The sequence below is a fragment of the Oncorhynchus gorbuscha genome, linkage group LG21 (assembly GCF_021184085.1).
Source record: "Oncorhynchus gorbuscha isolate QuinsamMale2020 ecotype Even-year linkage group LG21, OgorEven_v1.0, whole genome shotgun sequence".
Taxonomy (NCBI): domain Eukaryota; kingdom Metazoa; phylum Chordata; class Actinopteri; order Salmoniformes; family Salmonidae; genus Oncorhynchus; species Oncorhynchus gorbuscha.
The window spans coordinates 52736382-52758633 of NC_060193.1; the positions used below are offsets into that span (position 1 = coordinate 52736382).

Here is a 22252-nt window from a genome sequence, read left to right on the forward strand (position 1 = left end):
TCTAGTTCTCTTCCACTCTCTCTCTCTCTAGTTCTCTTCCACTCTCTCTAGTTCTCTTCCACTCTCTCCCTCTAGTTCTCTTCCACTCTCTCCCTCTAGTTCTCTTCCACTCTCTCCCTCTAGTTCTCTTCCACTCTCTCCCTCTAGTTCTCTTCCACTCTCTCTCTAGTTCTCTTCCACTCTCTCTCTAGTTCTCTTCCACTCTCTCTCTAGTTCTCTTCCACTCTCTCCCTCTAGTTCTCTTCCACTCTCTCCCTCTAGTTCTCTTCCACTCTCTCTCTAGTTCTCTTCCACTCTCTCCCTCTAGTTCTCTTCCACTCTCTCCCTCTAGTTCTCTTCCACTCTCTCCCTCTAGTTCTCTTCCACTCTCTCCCTCTAGTTCTCTTCCACTCTCTCCCTCTAGTTCTCTTCCACTCTCTCCCTCTCTAGTTCTCTTCCACTCTCTCCCTCTAGTTCTCTTCCACTCTCTCCTAGTTCTCTTCCACTCTCTCTCCTCTAGTTCTCTTCCACTCTCTCCCTCTAGTTCTCTTCCACTCTCTCCCTCTAGTTCTCTTCCACTCTCTCCCTCTAGTTCTCTTCCACTCTCTCCCTCTAGTTCTCTTCCACTCTCTCCCTCTCTAGTTCTCTTCCACTCTCTCTCTTCCACTCTCCCTCTAGTTCTCTTCCACTCTCTCCCTCTAGTTCTCTTCCACTCTCTCCCTCTAGTTCTCTTCCACTCTCTCCCTCTCTAGTTCTCTTCCACTCTCTCCCTCTCTAGTTCTCTTCCACTCTCTCCCTCTAGTTCTCTTCCACTCTCTCTCTAGTTCTCTTCCACTCTCTCTAGTTCTCTTCCACTCTCTCTCTCTAGTTCTCTTCCACTCTCTCTCTCTAGTTCTCTTCCACTCTCTCCTCTAGTTCTCTTCCACTCTCTCCCTCTAGTTCTCTTCCACTCTCTCTCTCTAGTTCTCTTCCACTCTCTCTCTCTAGTTCTCTTCCACTCTCTCTCTAGTTCTCTTCCACTCTCTCTCTCTAGTTCTCTTCCACTCTCTCTCTCTAGTTCTCTTCCACTCTCTCTCTCTAGTTCTCTTCCACTCTCTCTCTCTCTAGTTCTCTTCCACTCTCTCTCTCTAGTTCTCTTCCACTCTCTCTCTCTCTAGTTCTCTTCCACTCTCTCTCTCTCTAGTTCTCTTCCACTCTCTCTCTCTCTTCCAGTTCTCTTCCACTCTCTCTCTCTAGTTCTCTTCCACTCTCTCTCTCTAGTTCTCTTCTTCTCCTCTCTAGTTCTCTTCCACTCTCTCCCTCTAGTTCTCTTCCACTCTCTCCTCTCTAGTTCTCTTCCACTCTCTCCCTCTAGTTCTCTTCCACTCTCTCCCTCTAGTTCTCTTCCTCCCTCTAGTTCTCTCTCTCTCTAGTTCTCTTCCACTCTCTCTCTCTCTAGTTCTCTTCCACTCTCTCTCTCTCTAGTTCTCTTCCACTCTCTCTCTCTCTAGTTCTCTTCCACTCTCTCTCTCTCTAGTTCTCTTCCACTCTCTCTCTCTCTAGTTCTCTTCCACTCTCTCTCTGCCTCTCTAGTTCTCTTCCACTCTCTCTCTAGTCTCTCCAGTTCTCTTCCTCTCTCTCTCTCTAGTTCTCTTCCACTCTCTCTCTCTCTAGTTCTCTTCCACTCTCTCTCTCTAGTTCTCTTCCACTCTCTCTCTCTCTAGTTCTCTTCCACTCTCTCTCTCTCTAGTTCTCTTCCACTCTCTCTCTCTAGTTCTCTTCCACTCTCTCCTCTAGTTCTCTTCCACTCTCTCTCTCTAGTTCTCTTCCACTCTCTCTCTCTCTAGTTCTCTTCCACTCTCTCTCTCTAGTTCTCTTCCACTCTCTCCCTCTAGTTCTCTTCCACTCTCTCTCCTCTAGTTCTCTTCCACTCTCTCTCTCTAGTTCTCTTCCACTCTCTCTCTCTCTAGTTCTCTTCCACTCTCTCTCTCTCTAGTTCTCTTCCACTCTCTCTCTCTCTAGTTCTCTTCCACTCTCTCCCTCTAGTTCTCTTCCACTCTCTCTCTCTCTCTAGTTCTCTTCCACTCTCTCTCTCTCTAGTTCTCTTCCACTCTCTCCTCTCTAGTTCTCTTCCACTCTCTCTCTCTAGTTCTCTTCCACTCTCTCCCTCTAGTTCTCTTCCACTCTCTCCCTCTAGTTCTCTTCCACTCTCTCCCTCTAGTTCTCTTCCACTCTCTCCCTCTAGTTCTCTTCCACTCTCTCCCTCTAGTTCTCTTCCACTCTCTCTCTCTCTAGTTCTCTTCCACTCTCTCCCTCTAGTTCTCTTCCACTCTCTCCCTCTAGTTCTCTTCCACTCTCTCCCTCTAGTTCTCTTCCACTCTCTCCCTCTAGTTCTCTTCCACTCTCTCCCTCTAGTTCTCTTCCACTCTCTCCCTCTAGTTCTCTTCCACTCTCTCCCTCTAGTTCTCTTCCACTCTCTCCCTCTAGTTCTCTTCCACTCTCTCCCTCTAGTTCTCTTCCACTCTCTCCCTCTAGTTCTCTTCCACTCTCTCCCTCTAGTTCTCTTCCACTCTCTCCCTCTAGTTCTCTTCCACTCTCTCCCTCTAGTTCTCTTCCACTCTCTCCCTCTAGTTCTCTTCCACTCTCTCCCTCTAGTTCTCTTCCACTCTCTCCCTCTAGTTCTCTTCCACTCTCTCCCTCTAGTTCTCTTCCACTCTCTCCCTCTAGTTCTCTTCCACTCTCTCCCTCTAGTTCTCTTCCACTCTCTCCCTCTAGTTCTCTTCCACTCTCTCCCTCTAGTTCTCTTCCACTCTCTCCCTCTAGTTCTCTTCCACTCTCTCCCTCTAGTTCTCTTCCACTCTCTCCCTCTAGTTCTCTTCCACTCTCTCCCTCTAGTTCTCTTCCACTCTCTCCCTCTAGTTCTCTTCCACTCTCTCCCTCTAGTTCTCTTCCACTCTCTCCCTCTAGTTCTCTTCCACTCTCTCTCCCTCTAGTTCTCTTCCACTCTCTCCCTCTAGTTCTCTTCCACTCTCTCCCTCTAGTTCTCTTCCACTCTCTCCCTCTAGTTCTCTTCCACTCTCTCCCTCTAGTTCTCTTCCACTCTCTCCCTCTAGTTCTCTTCCACTCTCTCCCTCTAGTTCTCTTCCACTCTCTCCCTCTAGTTCTCTTCCACTCTCTCCCTCTAGTTCTCTTCCACTCTCTCCCTCTCTCTAGTTCTCTTCCACTCTCTCCCTCTAGTTCTCTTCCACTCTCTCCCTCTAGTTCTCTTCCACTCTCTCCCCTCTCTCTAGTTCTCTTCCACTCTCTCTCTCTCTAGTTCTCTTCCACTCTCTCTCTCTCTAGTTCTCTTCCACTCTCTCTCTAGTTCTCTTCCACTCTCTCTCTCTAGTTCTCTTCCACTCTCTCTCTAGTTCTCTTCCACTCTCTCTCTAGTTCTCTTCCACTCTCTCCCTCTAGTTCTCTTCCACTCTCTCCCTCTAGTTCTCTTCCACTCTCTCCCTCTAGTTCTCTTCCACTCTCTCTCTCTAGTTCTCTTCCACTCTCTCTCTCTCTAGTTCTCTTCCTCTCTCTCTCTCTCTCTTCTACCTCTCTCTCTCTAGTTCTCTTCCACTCTCTCTCTCTCTAGTTCTCTTCCTCTCTCTCTCTCTAGTTCTCTTCCTCTCTCTCTCTCTAGTTCTCTTCCTCTCTCTCTCTCTCTAGTTCTCTTCCTCTCTCTCTCTCTAGTTCTCTTCCTCTCTCTCTCTCTAGTTCTCTTCCTCTCTCTCTCTCTCTAGTTCTCTTCCTCTCTCTCTCTCTAGTTCTCTTCCTCTCTCTCTCTCTCTCTAGTTCTCTTCCACTCTCTCTCTCTCTCTAGTTCTCTTCCACTCTCTCTCTCTCTAGTTCTCTTCCACTCTCTCTCTCCTCTAGTTCTCTTCCACTCTCTCTCTCTAGTTCTCTTCCACTCTCTCTCCCTCTAGTTCTCTTCCACTCTCTCCCTCTAGTTCTCTTCCACTCTCTCTCTCTCTCTAGTTCTCTTCCACTCTCTCTCTCTCTCTAGTTCTCTTCCACTCTCTCTCTCTCTAGTTCTCTTCCACTCTCTCTCTAGTTCTCTTCCACTCTCTCTCTCTCTAGTTCTCTTCCACTCTCTCTCTAGTTCTCTTCCACTCTCTCTAGTTCTCTTCCACTAGTTCTCTTCCACTCTCTCTCTAGTTCTCTTCCACTCTCTCTCTAGTTCTCTTCCACTCTCTCTCTAGTTCTCTTCCACTCTCTCTCTAGTTCTCTTCCACTCTCTCTCTCTAGTTCTCTTCCACTCTCTCTCTCTAGTTCTCTTCCACTCTCTCTCTCTCTAGTTCTCTTCCACTCTCTCTCTCTCTAGTTCTCTTCCACTCTCTCTCTCTAGTTCTCTTCCACTCTCTCTCTCTCTAGTTCTCTTCCACTCTCTCTCTCTAGTTCTCTTCCACTCTCTCTCTAGTTCTCTTCCACTCTCTCTCTCTAGTTCTCTTCCTCTCTCTCTCTCTCTAGTTCTCTTCCTCTCTCTCTCTCTCTAGTTCTCTTCCTCTCTCTCTCTCTCTCTAGTTCTCTTCCTCTCTCTCTCTCTAGTTCTCTTCCTCTCTCTCTCTCTAGTTCTCTTCCTCTCTCTCTCTAGTTCTCTTCCACTCTCTCTCTCTCTAGTTCTCTTCCACTCTCTCTCTCTAGTTCTCTTCCACTCTCTCTCTCTCTAGTTCTCTTCCACTCTCTCTCTCTCTAGTTCTCTTCCACTCTCTCTCTCTCTAGTTCTCTTCCACTCGCTCTCTGTCTCTCTAGTTCTCTTCCTCTCTCTCTCTCTAGTTCTCTTCCTCTCTCTCTCTCTAGTTCTCTCTTCTCTCTCTCTAGTTCTCTTCCTCTCTCTCTAGTTCTCTTCCTCGCTCTCTAGTTCTCTCTCTCTCTCTCTCTAGTTCTCTTCCTCTCTCTCTCTCTCTTCTCTCTCCTCTCTCTCTCTCTCGTTCTCTTCCTCTCGCTCTCTCTAGTTCTCTTCCTCTCTCGCTCTCTCTAGTTCTCTTCCTCTCTCTCTCTCTCTCTAGTTCTCTTCCTCTCTCTCTCTCTCTCTCTAGGTCTCTTCCACTCTCTCTCTAGGTCTCTTCCACTCCCTCTCTCTCTCTCTAGACTAACAATGAAGTGGTAGCCACAGAAACAAACACATTGAGGCCCTTCTCTCTCCCCGCTCCACCTTATCGTCGCTGCTGCCAAATGCCAGTGCTGTCCATCACACTGTCTGGCCGTGTGTGTGTGATATATATATATATATAGAGCGAGAGAAGAGGAGTGTGGGATCATTGGAGGTGGAGAGAAAGAGAGGGAGGTGAAAAAGTGTGAGGAGATGTAGGAAGAGATGGAATAAAGTAATGGATGGTGTAGATGCTTGGAGGAGTGGAGGGAGGGATGACAAGAGGGAGTTTAACTATGCGTAAAGTGGGGGGACGAGGGAGGTAGCAGAAGAGAGGGATGAAGAGGTGTATTACCTGGAAGAATCCAGGCGGCATGGGTCCTCCTGGCATACCATCATTAGGAGGCATATTCCCCATCACAGGACTGGGGGCTGCTGCCGCACTCTGCAACACACACGCGTTAAAAGATGAAGCACACAATCACACACACACACACACACACACTAATAGATGCATTGGGTCTCCCTCCATCTCGCTCCTTCTCTTCCATCCAGCTCATTCCCCTTAAACCCCTCTCCCTCCCCAAACATCTGTACTCCTCCTTCTCACCCCCTCCCCTCCCTCCCTCGGCCCTAACCTCCCCTCCCTCCCACGGCCCTAACCTCCCCTCCCTCCCACCCACGGCCCTAACCTCCCCTCCCTCCCACCCACGGCCCTAACCTCCCTCCCTCCCACGGCCCTAACCTCCCTCCCTCCCTCCCTCCCACGGCCCTAACCTCCCCTCCCCTCCCTCCCACGGCCCGAACCTCCCCTCCCTCCCTCCCACTGCCCGAACCTCCCCTCCCTCCCCCACGGCCCGAACCTCCCCTCCCTCCCTCCCACGGCCCTAACCTCCCCTCCCTCCCTCCCACGGCCCTAACCTCCCCCCCCTCCCACGGCCCTAACCTCCCTCCCTCCCTCCCACCCCTAACCTCCCCTCCCCCCTCCCACCCCTAACCTCCCCCCTCCTTCCCACGGCCCCCACGGCCCCCCCCCCCCCACGGCCCTAACCCCCCTCCCCCTCCCACGGCCCTAACCTCCCCTTCCTCCCTCCCACGGCCCTAACCTCCCCTTCCTCCCTCCCACGGCCCTAACCTCCCCTTCCTCCCTCCCACGGCCCTAACCTCCCCTTCCTCCCTCCCACGGCCCTAACCTCCCCTTCCCTCCCACGGCCCTAACCTCCCTCCCTCCCCCACGGCCCTAACCTCCCCTCCCTCCCACGGCCCTAACCTCCCCTCCCTCCCTCCCACGGCCCTAACCTCCCCCCTCCCACGGCCCTAACCTCCCCTCACTCCCACGGCCCTAACCTCCCCTCCCCTCCCACGGCCCTAACCTCCCCTCCCACGGCCCTAACCTCCCCCTCCTCCCACGGCCCTAACCTCCCTCCCCTCCCACGGCCCTAACCTCTTCCCTCCCACGGCCCTAACCTCCCCCCTCCCTCCCACGGCCCTAACCTTCCCTCCCCTCCCACGGCCCTAACCTCCCCCCCCTCCCTCCCTCCCTAACCTCCCCTTCCCTCCCTCCCCTAACCTCCCTCCCTCCCTCCCACGGCCCTAACCTCCCCTCCCTCCCTCCCTCCCACGGCCCTAACCTCCCCTCCCCTCCCTCCCACCTCCCTAACCTCCCCTCCTCCCTCCCTCCCACGGCCCTAACCCCCTCCCTCCCTCCCACGGCCCCTAACCTCCCCCTCCCCTAACCTCCCTCCCACGGCCCTAACCTCCCCTCCCCTCCCTCCCACGGCCCTAACCTCCCCTCCCTCCACCCCTAACCTCCCCCCCTCCCACGGCCCTAACCTCCCTCCCTCCCCCCAAGCCCCTTCCCTCCCTCCCACTGCCCTAACCTCCCCTTCCTCCCACGGCCCTAACCTCCCCTCCCTCCCACCCACGGCCCTAACCTCCCTCCCTCCCTCCCACGGCCCTAACCTCCCCTCCCTCCCACGGCCCTAACCTCCCCTCCCTCCCTCCCACGGCCCTAACCTCCCCTCCCCCCTCCCACGGCCCTAACCTCCCCTCCCTCCCACGGCCCTAACCTCCCTCCCTCCCACGGCCCTAACCTCCCCTCCCTCCTTCCCACGGCCCTAACCTCCCCTCCCTCCCTCCCACGGCCCTAACCTCCCCTCCCTCCCACCCACGGCCCTAACCTCCCCTCCTTCCCACGGCCCTAACCTCCCCTTCCCTCCCTCCCACCCACGGCCCTAACCTCCCTCCCTCCCACCCACGGCCCTAACCTCCCCCCTCCCCCTCCCTCGGCCCTAACCTCCCCTCCCTCCCACCCACGGCCCTAACCTCCCCTCCCTCCCACGGCCCTAACCTCCCCTCCCTCCCCCTCCCACGGCCCTAACCTCCCCTCCCTCCTCCCTCCCACGGCCCTAACCTCCCCTCCCTCCCACTGCCCGAACCTCCCCTCCCTCCCACGGCCCTAACCTCCCCTCCCTCCCACGGCCCTAACCTCCCTCCCTCCTTCCCACGGCCCTAACCTCCCCTCCCCTCCCTCCCACCCACGGCCCTAACCTCCCCTCCCCTCCCACGGCCCTAACCTCCCCCCCTCCCTCCCACCGGCCCTAACCTCCCCTTCCCTCCTCCCACGGCCCTAACCTCCCCTTCCTCCCTCCCCACCCCCCTCCCACGGCCCTAACCTCCCCCCCCCCCCCCCGGCCCTCCCTCCCACGGCCCTAACCTCCCCTCCCCTCCCTCCCTCCCACGGCCCTAACCTCCCCTCCTCCTCCCTCCCACGGCCCTAACCTCCCCTCCCCCCTCCCTCCCACGGCCCTAACCTCCCCCTCCCCTCCCTCCCACGGCCCTAACCTCCCCTCCCTCCCCACGGCCCTAACCTCCCCTCCCTCCCACGGCCCTAACTCCCTCCCTCCCTCGGCCCTAACCTCCCCTCCCTCCCTCGGCCCTAACCTCCCCTCCCTCCCTCGGCCCTAACCTCCCTCCCCTCCCTCCACTGCCCTAACCTCCCCTCCCTCCCTCGGCCCTAACCTCCCCCTCCCTCCCACGGCCCTAACCTCCCCCTCCTCCCTCCCACGGCCCTAACCTCCCTCCCTCCCACGGCCCTAACCTCCCCTCCCTCCCTCCCACGGCCCTAACCTCCCTCCTCCTCCCTCCCCCTCCCACGGCCCTAACCTCCCCCTCCCCTCCCTCCCACGGCCCTAACCTCCCTCCCCTCCCACCACGGCCCTAACCTCCCCCTCCTCCCACCCACGGCCCTAACCTCCCCTGCCTCCCTCCCACGGCCCTAACCTCCCCTCCCACGGCCCTAACCTCCCCTCCTCCCTCCCACGGCCCTAACCTCCCCTGCCTCCCTCCCACGGCCCTAACCTCCCCACGGCCCTCCTCGGCCCTAACCTCCCCCGGCCCTCCTCGGCCCTAACCTCCCCCGGTCCTCCCTCCCCCCAACCCCCTCCCTCGGCCCTAACCTCCCCCCTCGGCCCTAACCTCCCCTCGGCCCTAACCCCCCCCCTCCCACGGCCCTAACCTCCCCCCCTCCCCCCCTAACCTCCCCCGGCCCTAACCTCCCCGGCCCTAACCTCCCCCCCCTCCCTCCCTCGGCCCTAACCTCCCCTCCCTAACCTCCTCCTCGGCCCTAACCTCCCCTCCCTCCCTCCCCTCGGCCCTAACCTCCCCTCCCTCCCTCCTCCCCGGCCCTAACCTCCCCTCCCTCCCTCGGCCCTAACCTCCCCTCCCTCCTCGGCCCTAACCTCCCCTCCCTCCCTCGGCCCTAACCTCCCCTCCCTCCCTCGGCCCTAACCTCCCTCCCTCCCTCGGCCCTAACCTCCCCTCCCTCCCTCGGCCCTAACCTCCCCCCTCCCTCGGCCCTAACCTCCCCTCCCTCCCTCGGCCCTAACCTCCCCTCCCTCACCTGCCTCAGTTCTTCACTTCCTTTTGCTCACTCCTTCTCCCTCTCTCATCTCTTGCAGTAGTTAGTCGAAGCTGTTGCTATGGAGACGAGTCCTTTGCTCCCTGTCCCTCTAGCATCCCCCTCTCAGAAAGAGAGAGAGGTACGGGAGAGAGACAGAGTGACGAGTTTTCCGTAACAACCTCTAACCAGGACCTAGCCACCCTAGGCAATATGGTGAGAACTCCACCTATCATACCAGAGGGCAAGGTTCGTATAGAAATACCACTAACCAGGCTACTGGCATCATGCTTGACATAGACAAAACACAGATAAATCATAAATATCAATGACAAAACTGTACATCAATACAGCTACATGGTTGACTATCACCCACACAAACAGAAATACATGTAAACACACACACAAGGTGACAGGAAGAACCACAGGGGAAGGTTAATGTCTGGCTCAGCCTATAGGAATCCACCACCATGAATAATTAATCCACAAATCAAAAAACTGATGATTTGATTGGGTGATGTGGCTCACCGATACTGAGTGGAATTGATCTATCCAGCCCCCTCCCCTCCAAAGAGTGGAGGGGGCTGGAAAAAAGAGTGGAGGGGAGAGAAAATAGGAACTAAAGGGGGAGAGAAGAGTGGTAATTCCCCCCTCAAAAAAAAGAGAGATGGGAGTGAAGGGGGCAAAATGAGAATGGGAGGAAGGCAAAGAGAAAGTTCCAGGAAAACAAAGAGGAAAAAAAATCTATGAACTTATGCTGTTTTCTATCTGAGCCCCCTGCCAGACATGGAAATAGACGCAGCCAGAATGCCAGACATGGCTATAGACGCAGCCAGACATGGCTATAGACGCAGCCAGACATGGCTATAGACGCAGCCAGACATGGCTATAGACGCAGCCAGACATGGCTATAGACGCAGCCAGACATGGCTATAGATGCAGCCAGACATGGCTATAGATGCAGCCAGACATGGCTATAGACGCAGCCAGACATGGCTATAGACGCAGCCAGACATGGCTATAGACGCAGCCAGACATGGCTATAGACGCAGCCAGACATGGCTATAGACGCAGCCAGACATGGAAATAGACGCAGCCAGAAAGCCAGACATGGAAATAGACGCAGCCAGAAAGCCAGACATGGAAATAGACGCAGCCAGAATGCCAGACATGGAAATAGACACAGCCAGAATGCCAGACATGGAAATAGACACAGCCAGAATGCCAGACATGGAAATAGACACAGCCAGAATGCCAGACATGGAAATAGACACAGCCAGAATGCCAGACATGGAAATAGACACAGCCAGAATGCCAGACATGGAAATAGACACAGCCAGAATGCCAGACATGGAAATAGACGCAGCCAGAATGCCAGACATGGAAATAGACGCAGCCAGAATGCCAGACATGGATATAGACGCAGCCAGAATGCCAGACATGGATATAGACGCAGCCAGAATGCCAGACATGGATATAGACGCAGCCAGAATGCCAGACATGGATATAGACGCAGCCAGAATGCCAGACATGGAAATAGACACAGAAAGCCAGACATGGATATAGACACAGCCAGACATGGAAACAGCCAGCCAGAATGCCAGACATGGCTATAGACGCAGCCAGACATGGGACGCAGCCAGAATGCCAGACATGGAAATAGACGCAGCCAGAATGCCAGACATGGATATAGACGCAGCCAGAATGCCAGACATGGATAGACACAGCCAGACATGGATATAGACACAGCCAGACATGGACACAGCCAGAAAGCCAGACATGGCTATAGACGCAGCCAGACATGGGATATAGACGCAGCCAGAATGCCAGACATGGATATAGACGCAGCCAGACATGGCTATAGACGCAGCCAGACATGGCTATAGACGCAGCCAGACATGGAAATAGACGCAGCCAGAAAGCCAGACATGGAAATAGACGCAGCCAGAAAGCCAGACATGGAAATAGACGCAGCCAGAAAGCCAGACATGGAAATAGACGCAGCCAGAAAGCCAGACATGGAAATAGACGCAGCCAGAAAGCCAGACATGGAAATAGACGCAGCCAGAAAGCCAGACATGGAAATAGACGCAGCCAGAAAGCCAGACATGGAAATAGACGCAGCCAGAATGCCAGACATGGAAATAGACACAGCCAGAATGCCAGACATGGAAATAGACACAGCCAGAATGCCAGACATGGAAATAGACACAGCCAGAATGCCAGACATGGAAATAGACACAGCCAGAATGCCAGACATGGAAATAGACGCAGCCAGAATGCCAGACATGGATATAGACGCAGCCAGAATGCCAGACATGGATATAGACGCAGCCAGAATGCCAGACATGGATATAGACGCAGCCAGAATGCCAGACATGGATATAGACGCAGCCAGAATGCCAGACATGGATAGACACAGCCAGACATGGATATAGACACAGCCAGACATGGACACAGCCAGAAAGCCCGACATGGATATAGACGCAGCCAGAAAGCCAGGCATTGGATATAGACGCAGCCAGAATGCCAGGCATGGCTATAGACGCAGCCAGACATGGCTATAGACGCAGCCAGACATGGCTATAGACGCAGCCAGACATGGCTATAGACGCAGCCAGACATGGCTATAGACGCAGCCAGACATGGCTATAGACGCAGCCAGACATGGCTATAGACGCAGCCAGACATGGCTATAGACGCAGCCAGACATGGCTATAGACGCAGCCAGACATGGAAATAGACGCAGCCAGACATGGAAATAGACGCAGCCAGAATGCCAGACATGGAAATAGACGCAGCCAGAATGCCAGACATGGAAATAGACGCAGCCAGACATGGAAATAGACGCAGCCAGACATGGAAATAGACGCAGCCAGACATGGCTATAGACGCAGCCAGACATGGCTATAGACGCAGCCAGACATGGCTATAGACGCAGCCAGACATGGCTATAGACGCAGCCAGACATGGCTATAGACGCAGACATGGCCAGAGACATGGCTATAGACGCAGCCAGACATGGCTATAGACGCAGCCAGACATGGCTATAGACGCAGCCAGACATGGCTATAGACGCAGCCAGACATGGCTATAGACGCAGCCAGACATGGCTATAGACGCAGCCAGACATGGCTATAGACGCAGCCAGACATGGCTATAGACGCAGCCAGACATGGCTATAGACGCAGCCAGACATGGCTATAGACGCAGCCAGACATGGAAATAGACGCAGCCAGAAAGCCAGACATGGAAATAGACGCAGCCAGAAAGCCAGACATGGAAATAGACGCAGCCAGAATGCCAGACATGGAAATAGACACAGCCAGAATGCCAGACATGGAAATAGACACAGCCAGAATGCCAGACATGGAAATAGACACAGCCAGAATGCCAGACATGGAAATAGACACAGCCAGAATGCCAGACATGGAAATAGACGCAGCCAGAATGCCAGACATGGATATAGACGCAGCCAGAATGCCAGACATGGATATAGACGCAGCCAGAATGCCAGACATGGATATAGACGCAGCCAGAAAGCCAGACATGGATATAGACACAGCCAGACATGGATATAGACACAGCCAGACATGGACACAGCCAGAAAGCCCGACATGGATATAGACGCAGCCAGAAAGCCAGGCATTGGATATAGACGCAGCCAGAATGCCAGACATGGCTATAGACGCAGCCAGAATGCCAGACATGGATATAGACGCAGCCAGAATGCCAGACATGGATATAGACGCAGCCAGAATGCCAGACATGGATATAGACACAGCCAGACATGGATATAGACACAGCCAGACATGGACACAGCCAGAAAGCCCGACATGGATATAGACGCAGCCAGAATGCCAGACATGGATATAGACGCAGCCAGAATGCCAGACATGGATATAGACGCAGCCAGAATGCCAGACATGGATATAGACGCAGCCAGAATGCCAGACATGGATATAGACACAGACAGAATGCCAGACATGGATATAGACACACACCTTGTGTGTTTGAGTTCCCATCTGGTCCACAAGACTTACAAACTGGCACTTCACTCAAACAGTTGCCAGCCAAGGCAGACAAAACAGAGCACACAAAACACACACACACACACACACACAGTTAACCAGCTCTTTGGCACTGTGGATGTGAAAGCCCCCTTGCTCTGGGCCGGATGCCAGGGCTGCAACACACACACACAAATCCCTGGCTTAGCCCCGGCCCAGTGCTGGGATTACTGGATTAAGACCTCTATTCCATTATCTCCACACACTGACGATAGCGACACACACACACACACACCAAGGGAAGAGGCGGGACGAAGACACACAAACACACACTTGGGCCTGTCACTCACGTAATCATGGAAGGCCTTGGCCTCGCTGGAGTGTTCGCAGTTCTCCCGTCTGTCCGGCGCAGCGCAATACAAATCCCAGAATACACTGCAACGGGAAATAGAGGAAGAGGGTTCATGTCAGGGAGCACCTGATGAGCCAAGAGGCGGGTAAAGTGGTCAATCGAATGCCACCAAAGCATTTGAATTGCCATGGAAACGCATGAAGGACCGTGGGGGAAAGATTCCTTGCCCCCCCCCGGCTAAATTAGCCTACATTTAGGCTATTGTTTAAATGTCCACTTTCTTAGAACATGTGCCAACCAGGTCAATGGAACGTCTGCGTTCCACCGACATCTATATACAGTACATCAGTTATTCACCATACTACTCTCACTTGCCATCTATCACACAGACATGTGCGCTCTCTCACTCACACGTACAGTTGAATTCGGAAGTTTTACATACACCCTAGCCAAATACATTTAAACTACATTTTTCACAATTCCTGACATTTAATCCTAGTAAAAAGTCCCTGTCTTAGGTCAGTTAGGATCACCATTTTATTTTAAGAATGTGAAATGTCAGAATAATAGGAGAGAATTTATTTCAGCTTTTATTTCTTTCATCACATTCCCAGTGGGTCAGAAGTTTACATGTACTCAATTAGTATTTGGTAGCATTGCCTTAAATTGTTTAACTTGGGTCAAACGTTTCAGGTAGCCTTCCACAAGCGTCCCACAATAAGTTGAGTGAATGTTGGCCCATTCCCCCTGACAGAGCTGGTGTAACAGAGTCAGGTTTGTAGGCCTCCTTGCTCACGCACACTTTTTCAGTTCTGCTCACAAATGTTCTATAGATTTGAGGTCAAGGCTTTGTGATGGCCACTCCAAGCCATTTTGTTACAACTTTGGAAATATGCTTGGGGTCATTGTCCATTTGGAAGACCCATTTGACACAAAGCTTCAACTTCCTGACTGATGTCTTGAGATGTTGCTTCAATATATCCACATAATTTTCCCTCCTCAGGATGCCATTTATTTTGTGTAGTGCACCAGTCCCTCCTGCAACCAACACCCCCACAACATGATGCTGCCACACCCCGTGCTTCACGGTTGGGATGGTGTTCTTTGGCTTGTAAGCCTCCCCTTGTTCCTCCAAACATAACAATGGTCATTATGGCCAAACAGTTCTATTTTTGTTTCATCGGACCAGACGACATTTCTCCAAAAAGTGCGATATTTGTCCCCATGTGAAGTTGCAAACCGTAGTCTGGCTTTTTTGTGGCGGTTTTGGAGCAGTGGCTTCTTCCCTGCTGAGCGGCCTTTCAGGTTGTGTCGATGTAGGACTCATTTTACTGTGGATATTTACATTTGTAACCATTTCCTCCAGCATCTTCACCTTAGCTGTTGTTCTGGGATTGATTTGCACTTTTCGCACCAAAGTGCTTTCATCTCTAGGAGACAGAACGTGTCTCTTTCCTGAGCGGTATGACGGCTGCGTGGTCCCATGGTGTTTATACTTGCGTACTATTGTTTATACAGATGAACGTGGTACCTTCAGGCGTTTGGAAATTGCTCCCAAGGATGAACCAGACTTGTGGAGGTCTACAATTGCTTTTCTGAGGTCTTGGCTGATTTCTTTTGATTTCCCCATGATGTCAAGCAAAGAGGTACTGAGTTTGAAGATAGGCCTTGAAATACATCCACAGGTACACTGCCAATTGACTCAAATTATGTCAATTAGCCTATCAGAAGCTTCTAACGCCATTACATCATTTTCTGGAATTCTCCAAGCTGTTTAAAGGCACAGTCAACATAGTGTATGTAAAATTCTGACCCATTGGAATTGTGATACAGTGAATTATAAGATAAATAATCTTTCTGTAAACAATTGTTGGAAAAATTACTTGTCGTGCACAAAGTAGATGTCCTAACTGACTTGCCAAAACTATAGTTTATTATAAACAAGACATTTGTGGAGTGGTTGAAAGAGGAGTTTTAATGACTCCAACCTAAGTGTATGTAAACTTCTGACTTCAACTGCATGCATCTGAATGCAAATGATATTCTAATGGAATACACAAACGTGTGAACACAAGAAGATGCAAGGGGCCGAGATACTCACCACCACCACGAGTGCAGGAATCCAGGAGGCTCCCCTAACGTAATATTCTTTTCCCATCGTATCTGAAAGAGAGAAAGCAACATGTCTAGTTCTAAACTCGGCAGGAGAGGAGACTGTCAGGGTGGGTGTGTGTCTAGAGCACATGTGAAACTCGTTCCACTGATGGCTGAGCGTCTGCGGGTTTTCACGCCTCCTTTGTACTCGAATAATGAATTAAGGTCACTGATTAGTGAAGAACTCCCCTCACCTGGTTGTCTAGGTCTTAATTGAAAGGAAAAACAAAAATCCCTTAGACACTCGGCCCCCCCGTGGAATGAGTTTGACACCCCTGGCCTAGAGGTTAAGAACACATAATCAGTCTGTCTCAGCAAGTCGATGCTGTCCCTCTTTCTCGACCACGCTCTCTCTCCCGCGCGCCTCCTTTCCCTACCAATCAGTCAATGCCCTCTGAGATAGTTACACCTCGTTCTAACTCTTCGTCAACACCGTCCTTCCCTCTCGCGGTCTCCCTCTACCACTGCCTCCATCTAGGCTACCGCTACCTGTCCACATCTCTACCTTAGTCTCCCTCTCTTTTCCTCTCAGTCAGTCTACCTTTCTCCCACTGTCTCACTCTAGTCCCTTAATGGGAAGGAGCAAAGTAGGACAGAAAAGTGTGTGTGTCTTACCTCCGACAAGAAGGTCTGTGCAGACTTCTGTGCTCCTACATGCAGCAGGTACTCATATACGTACAGCGCTAACCTGCAACACAGAACAGGACATTGCATTAGCAAAACTATAGCAAAGGCCATGGGAGTTAGCATTAGCAAAGATCTGGATGAGGATTACACAAACCTACTAGAACAACAAGGCTGACCGTGTGAGCAGGGCCAGCTCCAGGCATAGGCAGTCGCTTAGGGCCCCAGGCCGCTAGGCTGTTTTTGGGAACCCAGTCAGGGTCTCAACTTACTGTTGCGATAGTAGTAGAATACACAAGGTGCCAGTTGGAAATTTGGTTGTGCATCAGCAATTTCTCAATTTTAGCTAACAATTTATTCGATTTATTTACAAATCTAAACTTGTAGTAATCATGGCAGCACTTTCTACGCCACATGGGTAAGTGTCCACGCAAATGTTTTGCCTGCGAGGTGGGCCCCCCCCCCCCCAATAAAATCTCACTTAGAGCCCCCAATTGGCTATAGCTGGCCCTGTGCATGTCAGACCTGGGTTAAAATACTATTGCAAATATCTTAATTACCTTCACATTTCAAGTAAATATTCAGACATTTTTTTTTTATTTGAAAATACAAGTAGTTGAATATTTGAATGCTGTGGAGAAATACATTTGGAAGGTATTGGCATGTATTGGAAAATAGGGGAAATACATTTGGAAGGTATTGGCATGTATTGGGAAATAGGGGAAATACATTTAAATGGAATCACTTTTTCACCCTTTAATTGAAAAATGTGTATAATTTTTTAAAAATAAATTCACATACATATTGGACCATGACCCAAATGGTCAGAAAGTGACTTCTTACACCTGAATACAAAACATCCAGGAGATTATGGTGCTCAATGTTGACCCATTTTACATACCATGAGACCACGAGACAGCCATGTCTTCATCATTGGAAAAGATAAATGGTTGAGTTTTTATTTTATTTTAAATGTGCATACAAAAACAGGGTTGTCAAACTATTTTATAATTTCATGAAAACGTATTTTATTTTTAATTTGCATATGTTGTAGCTTAGACCTTTCATCATCTGCAGTTTGTGTTGTGCCTGCCATCAGTTGAGACGCAACAGCTTGTGAATGAAATAGAAGTAGTGGAGTCGGCCCACATTATTTGAAAATACACAGAAAATAAGTACTAACTAACAAAATAAATAACAAAATACACATTATTTGAACCCAGGTCTGATGTGTGAGTCGTAAGGGCTGTCTCACAGGACCATAAATAGCTGAGGGGCGTTCCCACCCTGTGATCACAGATAAAACAACTGGTGAGACAGGACAAACACTGCCAGAGAAGAGTACGAATCCTCTTAAGAGCAGGAGGCAATTGTGAGGTTGCAGCTCTTCAGACAGGTGAGCCTGTGATTTATGAGCCAGGATGTCAGAGGTAGTGGTTCGCGCACGCACGCGTCTGAGGCTGCCTGGTGGTGTAGTAGAGTTCACCGTCTGTCTTGGGTCAGCTAGGCCTCCCTCTCACAACTGACCAATGTGACCACTGCACAGGGCAGTCAATGATTTCAAAGTCACTTAGCTCTTTGAGACTGCTGGTTTAGTGTGGGTCTCTCGGCACACACACACAAGCACAAACCTTAGTCAGTGATGTAGGGGTAAACAAAACAAAAAAATTAACAGGCGGGCAAACTGATCAGCGGTCACGGTGAATGAAGTTAAACTGCCTATACTTTCAATGCATTTTCCCCAAAAGGTGGAGAAATGTAGCCAGAACACCAGGGTTAACACCCCTTCTCTCATGCTACGTGCCATGGGATCTTTTAGGCCACAGTCAGGACACTTAACATCCCACCCGAAAGACGGCACTCTACACAGGGTAACGTCCCCAATCACTGCCCTGGGGCATTGGAATTTCTTCTTTTTTTTAGACCAGAGGAAAGAGTGTCTCTGCTTAGCTTCAGAGGCAAGCCAGAAGTGGGATGCATGGTGGGTAAACTGATTTGACCCTCCATTACACCACTGACTTTAGTTAGTGTCGGTCTACTCTCGCACATACACACCATATCTTCTCCTGACCGTTTACAGAAGGCTACGGTTAACAGAAACTACTGATCTCCCCCACAAGGGCACTGATGAAATGTTTATGTGTGATGGGAGGCCTGTCTGTGTGTGCGCGGGGTGGGGGGGCTATGTGCACCTGGTCTGCTGCATTATTTAAGCTCACGCATTGAGAGGAAGAGAGTTTCTTGAGCTGCAACACTGAGAGATGTTTTGATGGGAAGGTAGGGTCTCTGCACACACGCATTACTCAGTCAGCAAACGGACAGCTCACACCTCCCTCAGTCCCTTTCTCACACAAACTTCCCTCCTGATGTTCACCACCAGTATACCTGACATTCTGCCTGCGGCTGCAGACAAAACCCCTCTTTAAAAACGGATAAGCCAGCCCACCGACACACACACACTCTCTCTCTCCCCCTTCTCACAGACCGAAAAACACACACATTATTCTAACTCAGAGCGACCGCACACACCACTCCAACTCACAGCACAGAGCAACCGCTTCAGTCAGACACTCAATAATTCAACACAGAAGAGGGAGATGAGGACTTGGAAGAGAGGAAGGGAGAACTGGGCATTGGAGGAGGGGAAGAAAGGAGAGGAGACAGAGGAGGAGAGGGAGGAGAGGGAAGGGAGGCAGAATAATAGAGACAGAGGGGAGGAAAATCAACAAAAGTTTGCCTTCTGAGCTAAGCTATGGTCTGCCGAGAGCTCAAGTGCTGAGGTTGATTCATAAAATCAGTTAGGCTAGATTGTAGAGATTAACATACTATTTTCAAGCACAGCAGCGACATAGACATAAGGAGCAGACAAATGTTTTGACAATTTATTTGCACATCTAAGGGACAAGGCTTAGAACCATTTTTATTGAAATATGGACTGAAGTGTGAGGAAAAGCATGGACAAATAATGAGGTATTGGCTTTGTTGACATTTGGAAAGAAACAGGGAAAAAAGAGCCACCGACAGCTTGTCAGTAAAGTTCAAATAAATCAGTATGAATAGCCTAGTAGTTGTGTTGTTCACGGTGCATAATTTTGAGTATCTGGTTCTGCAGGTCATAACAAAACAAATAAAAGAAATCTCTTTAGAAACCAAATAACACATGTTGAGAGACAAGCATGTTCAGGAACTAAACATAAATGCAACACAGTAGCACTAGGTGGATAAGATAACGTTTCTGTCGTACTAGCAGCCAGTCCAGTGGAACAGCATCCTTCACGGACAAAACGGCACCCGTAGCTAGCAGACAAAGGGATAGGTAAGCTACCGCTAACTGAGCTAGCACACTGCCTAGAGTTTAACTCAACTATTCGGCTAAATGCTCAGCATAGTGGCCAATTTTAAAATACCAGAAAACCTAGTTTTAGAAAAGGAGACATATTTTACTCTTTAATAAGGGCTAAACAAACTGTTTGGACACAAAGTTATCATACTTGCCGCTAGCTAGCTCCTAGCCTACCTAGCAGTAACTCGCGTATGAAGGTACACATTCATACAATGTAGAGTGAGTTCGAATAGTTCCTTTTTGGAACGTTGGACACTCCTTTGTTACATTGAAACAAAACCGGTTACATTAGTTTCAACTTTGTAAAAGCTATCAGTCGGCTACGTTATTTCACCATAAACTAATCCCAGGCTTCCTGAAACACACAAGCATCTTCACGAATGCATTGTTCCCAATACCCAGAGAAGTAGGGATGCTCTTTTCCACTCAATTCTAAAATGCAACATATTGCACAGACAGTTTTAAAACAAACGAATGTTGTTTAATATCTCCAACGTCATACATTAAGTTATTATGCTGTACCGGATGAGAATGAAACTAGTAGGAATGGATACCTTAGTAGTAAGCTAACGTTAGCTAGGCTAGCAATCAACCCCTAATAACTGATTGCTTGTTAGTGAGGGCTACAAGACTTCACCGATGCAAGAAAACAACCTGGAAAAACAAAGCAAAACTACGAAGAGAGCATATCGTATCCTATTCTGCACCCTTTCTATGACAACAAGCGAGGTGGTGTATGTGAGCGTTGGAGATAACAGTAGATATCCTAGCATTCGTGTCTCTAGCTAGTGTTTTTGTGACATTGCACTATTCCCACTTACTTTTCTCTTGCTTGGTTATCTGAGGGCACAACAGCACCTTTCCCCTTGGCGTACATCCTTGAAGCTGGTTTCGATACTTTTTATTCAGTCCGGTTCCGACACCTGTCAAAGAAAGCGACCACGTACGATCTCCATAGCTACACAGCAGTAGTGTTCTCTCTCTCACTGTGCCCCGGTGTCTTTTTTCTAGCAGGCTACATCCATCCTCAACATTGCCGATCCGAAACAGGGGCTGCTGCCGTCGCGGGGAGCTTGAAACCGTCTGTTGGTGATCGTTTTTTTTTTTTGTCGCTGTTCCAGGGTTTTACCCACGCTCCCCCTGTTATAGAATGGTGGGGGCTTCTTAAAGGGATAGATCTCTTTTGGTTTATTTGCCAAACTAAATTATGATAGTACTGGTCAGTGTTCTTCATTCCTGTGCCTGGAGACCCACATGGGTGTGTGCAGGGTTTTGATATAGCACAGCACTAACATACCTCTTTTAACAGTACCCACATGGAACTGTGTGCTCTGTAAGGTATGTTCCGGCCAGGAATGGTATATAACAGTTCTGTGTGTCCTGTTTAGATATAGTTATATGGCTGTGTTTACACAGTAAGCTAAATTATGATTATTTTGCCACTAATTGGTCTTTTTACGAATCACATCAGATCTTTTTCAGAGGGGATCTGTTTGGTGAAAGGACCAATTTAGTGGAGAAAAACAGATCAGAATTTGGCTGCCTGTCTAAACACAGCCCATGTGTCGTGTGAGGGAATAATTAATAAAATGTGTATATGTATACCAATTATGAAGTTGAGGGATGTGTGTGTGTCCTGTCCCTTTAAGAATGTGTGTGAGTGCCGGTGCAGTGGCTGTGTGTGTGTGTGTGTGTGTGTGTGTGTGTGTGTGTGTGTGTGTGTGTGTGTGTGTGTGTGTGTGTGTGTGTGTGTGTGTGTGTGTGTGTGTGTGTGTGTGTGTGTGTGTGTGTGTGTGTGTGTGTGTGTGTGTGTGTGTGTGTGTGTGTGCAGGAGCGAAGTGATCTGCTTAAATGTTGCTCATCTGTGGGAAGGACACACTGACTGCATACATGTGTCATTCTTGGGGTTAGCCACCTCCACTGTTTTCTACAGGACACACATAAGCAAACACATTGTCCAAAAAGGGGGAAAGAGAAGAGAGAGCTAGGACACACAAACACCGTCTAGCTAGGCAGAGCTGTCAGCGTGCTTGTGTTGCTCCAATAGGGAAGAGAGTGAGGGAGAGTGTGTTTGTATCTACTCGGCTCTAGACCACAAACTCTATCACTGTCTCATCATAGCATCAGTATCGATTGGTCTGAGCCCACATACCTCTCAGAACACACACACTGTTGAGGGAATGTGCCTGTGTGTGTGTGTATGTTTCTGATAGGGTAGGATGATTCGTTAGGGTAATTATAAATCAACTACACTCCTGGAATTCAGAGGTATTCACCCTAATGTACACACGCGCACACGGTCCTTCTGTAGCTCAGTTGGTAGAGCATGGCGCTTGTAACGCCAGGGTAGTGGGTTCGATCCCCGGGACCACCCATATGTAGAATGTATGCACACATGACTGTAAGTCGCTTTGGATAAAAGCGTCTGCTAAATGGCATACATACATACATACATACACACACACACTCCAAACAGGTTGTGTTCAATCGAGCCAGACCTGTATTTTCGTTCACTCCAGAAGAGGACCTCTCAGAATATTACATTCACATGTTTCATTGCTAATTGAATGAGGCCGTTTGACTCAACAATTAGGCTGTTTGTTGGATATCTGGATCAGTACTCACTGCATTCCTATAGATGGCTGAAAGACATGGGCCCCGTTTCAATGCTGTAGTAAGAAAGCAGGAGGTAACTGGAACATGGCTCTCCGTGTGTCAATACCACAACCTAGCTAGTATAGAGTGTGGTGGTTTCAGTAGTAGCACATTTAATCAATGTGGTTAACTATTT

General features: G+C 50.3%; 1 protein-coding gene across 1 annotated transcript; it reads right to left on the reverse strand.

The window, feature by feature from the left end:
- Window positions 1–5007: 5007 nt before the first annotated feature.
- LOC124008518 (single-stranded DNA-binding protein 3-like) lies at window positions 5008–20569 on the reverse strand. The gene is made up of 5 exons (XM_046319846.1): window positions 20283–20569; window positions 16110–16182; window positions 15442–15503; window positions 13339–13423; window positions 5008–5525 (listed from the first exon to the last, which is right to left on the reverse strand). Exons 1-5 carry the CDS (start codon window positions 20336–20338, stop codon window positions 5247–5249), a joined length of 555 nt encoding a protein of 184 aa, XP_046175802.1. The 5' UTR covers window positions 20339–20569; the 3' UTR covers window positions 5008–5246.
- Between the last annotated feature and the right edge of the window lie 1683 nt (window positions 20570–22252).

Excerpts from the sequence above, each read along its gene's own strand:
- LOC124008518 (XM_046319846.1), bottom strand. The coding sequence starts at position 20,338 with ATGTACGCCAAGGGGAAAGGTGCTGTTGTGCCCTCAGATAACCAAGCA. Across the intron at positions 13,424-15,441 it reads TTCCTGCACTCGTGGTGGTG|TGTATTCTGGGATTTGTATT; the intron begins GTGAGTATCTCG and ends TTCCCGTTGCAG. Across the intron at positions 5,526-13,338 it reads CCAAGGCCTTCCATGATTAC|AGTGCGGCAGCAGCCCCCAG; the intron begins GTGAGTGACAGG and ends TGTGTGTTGCAG.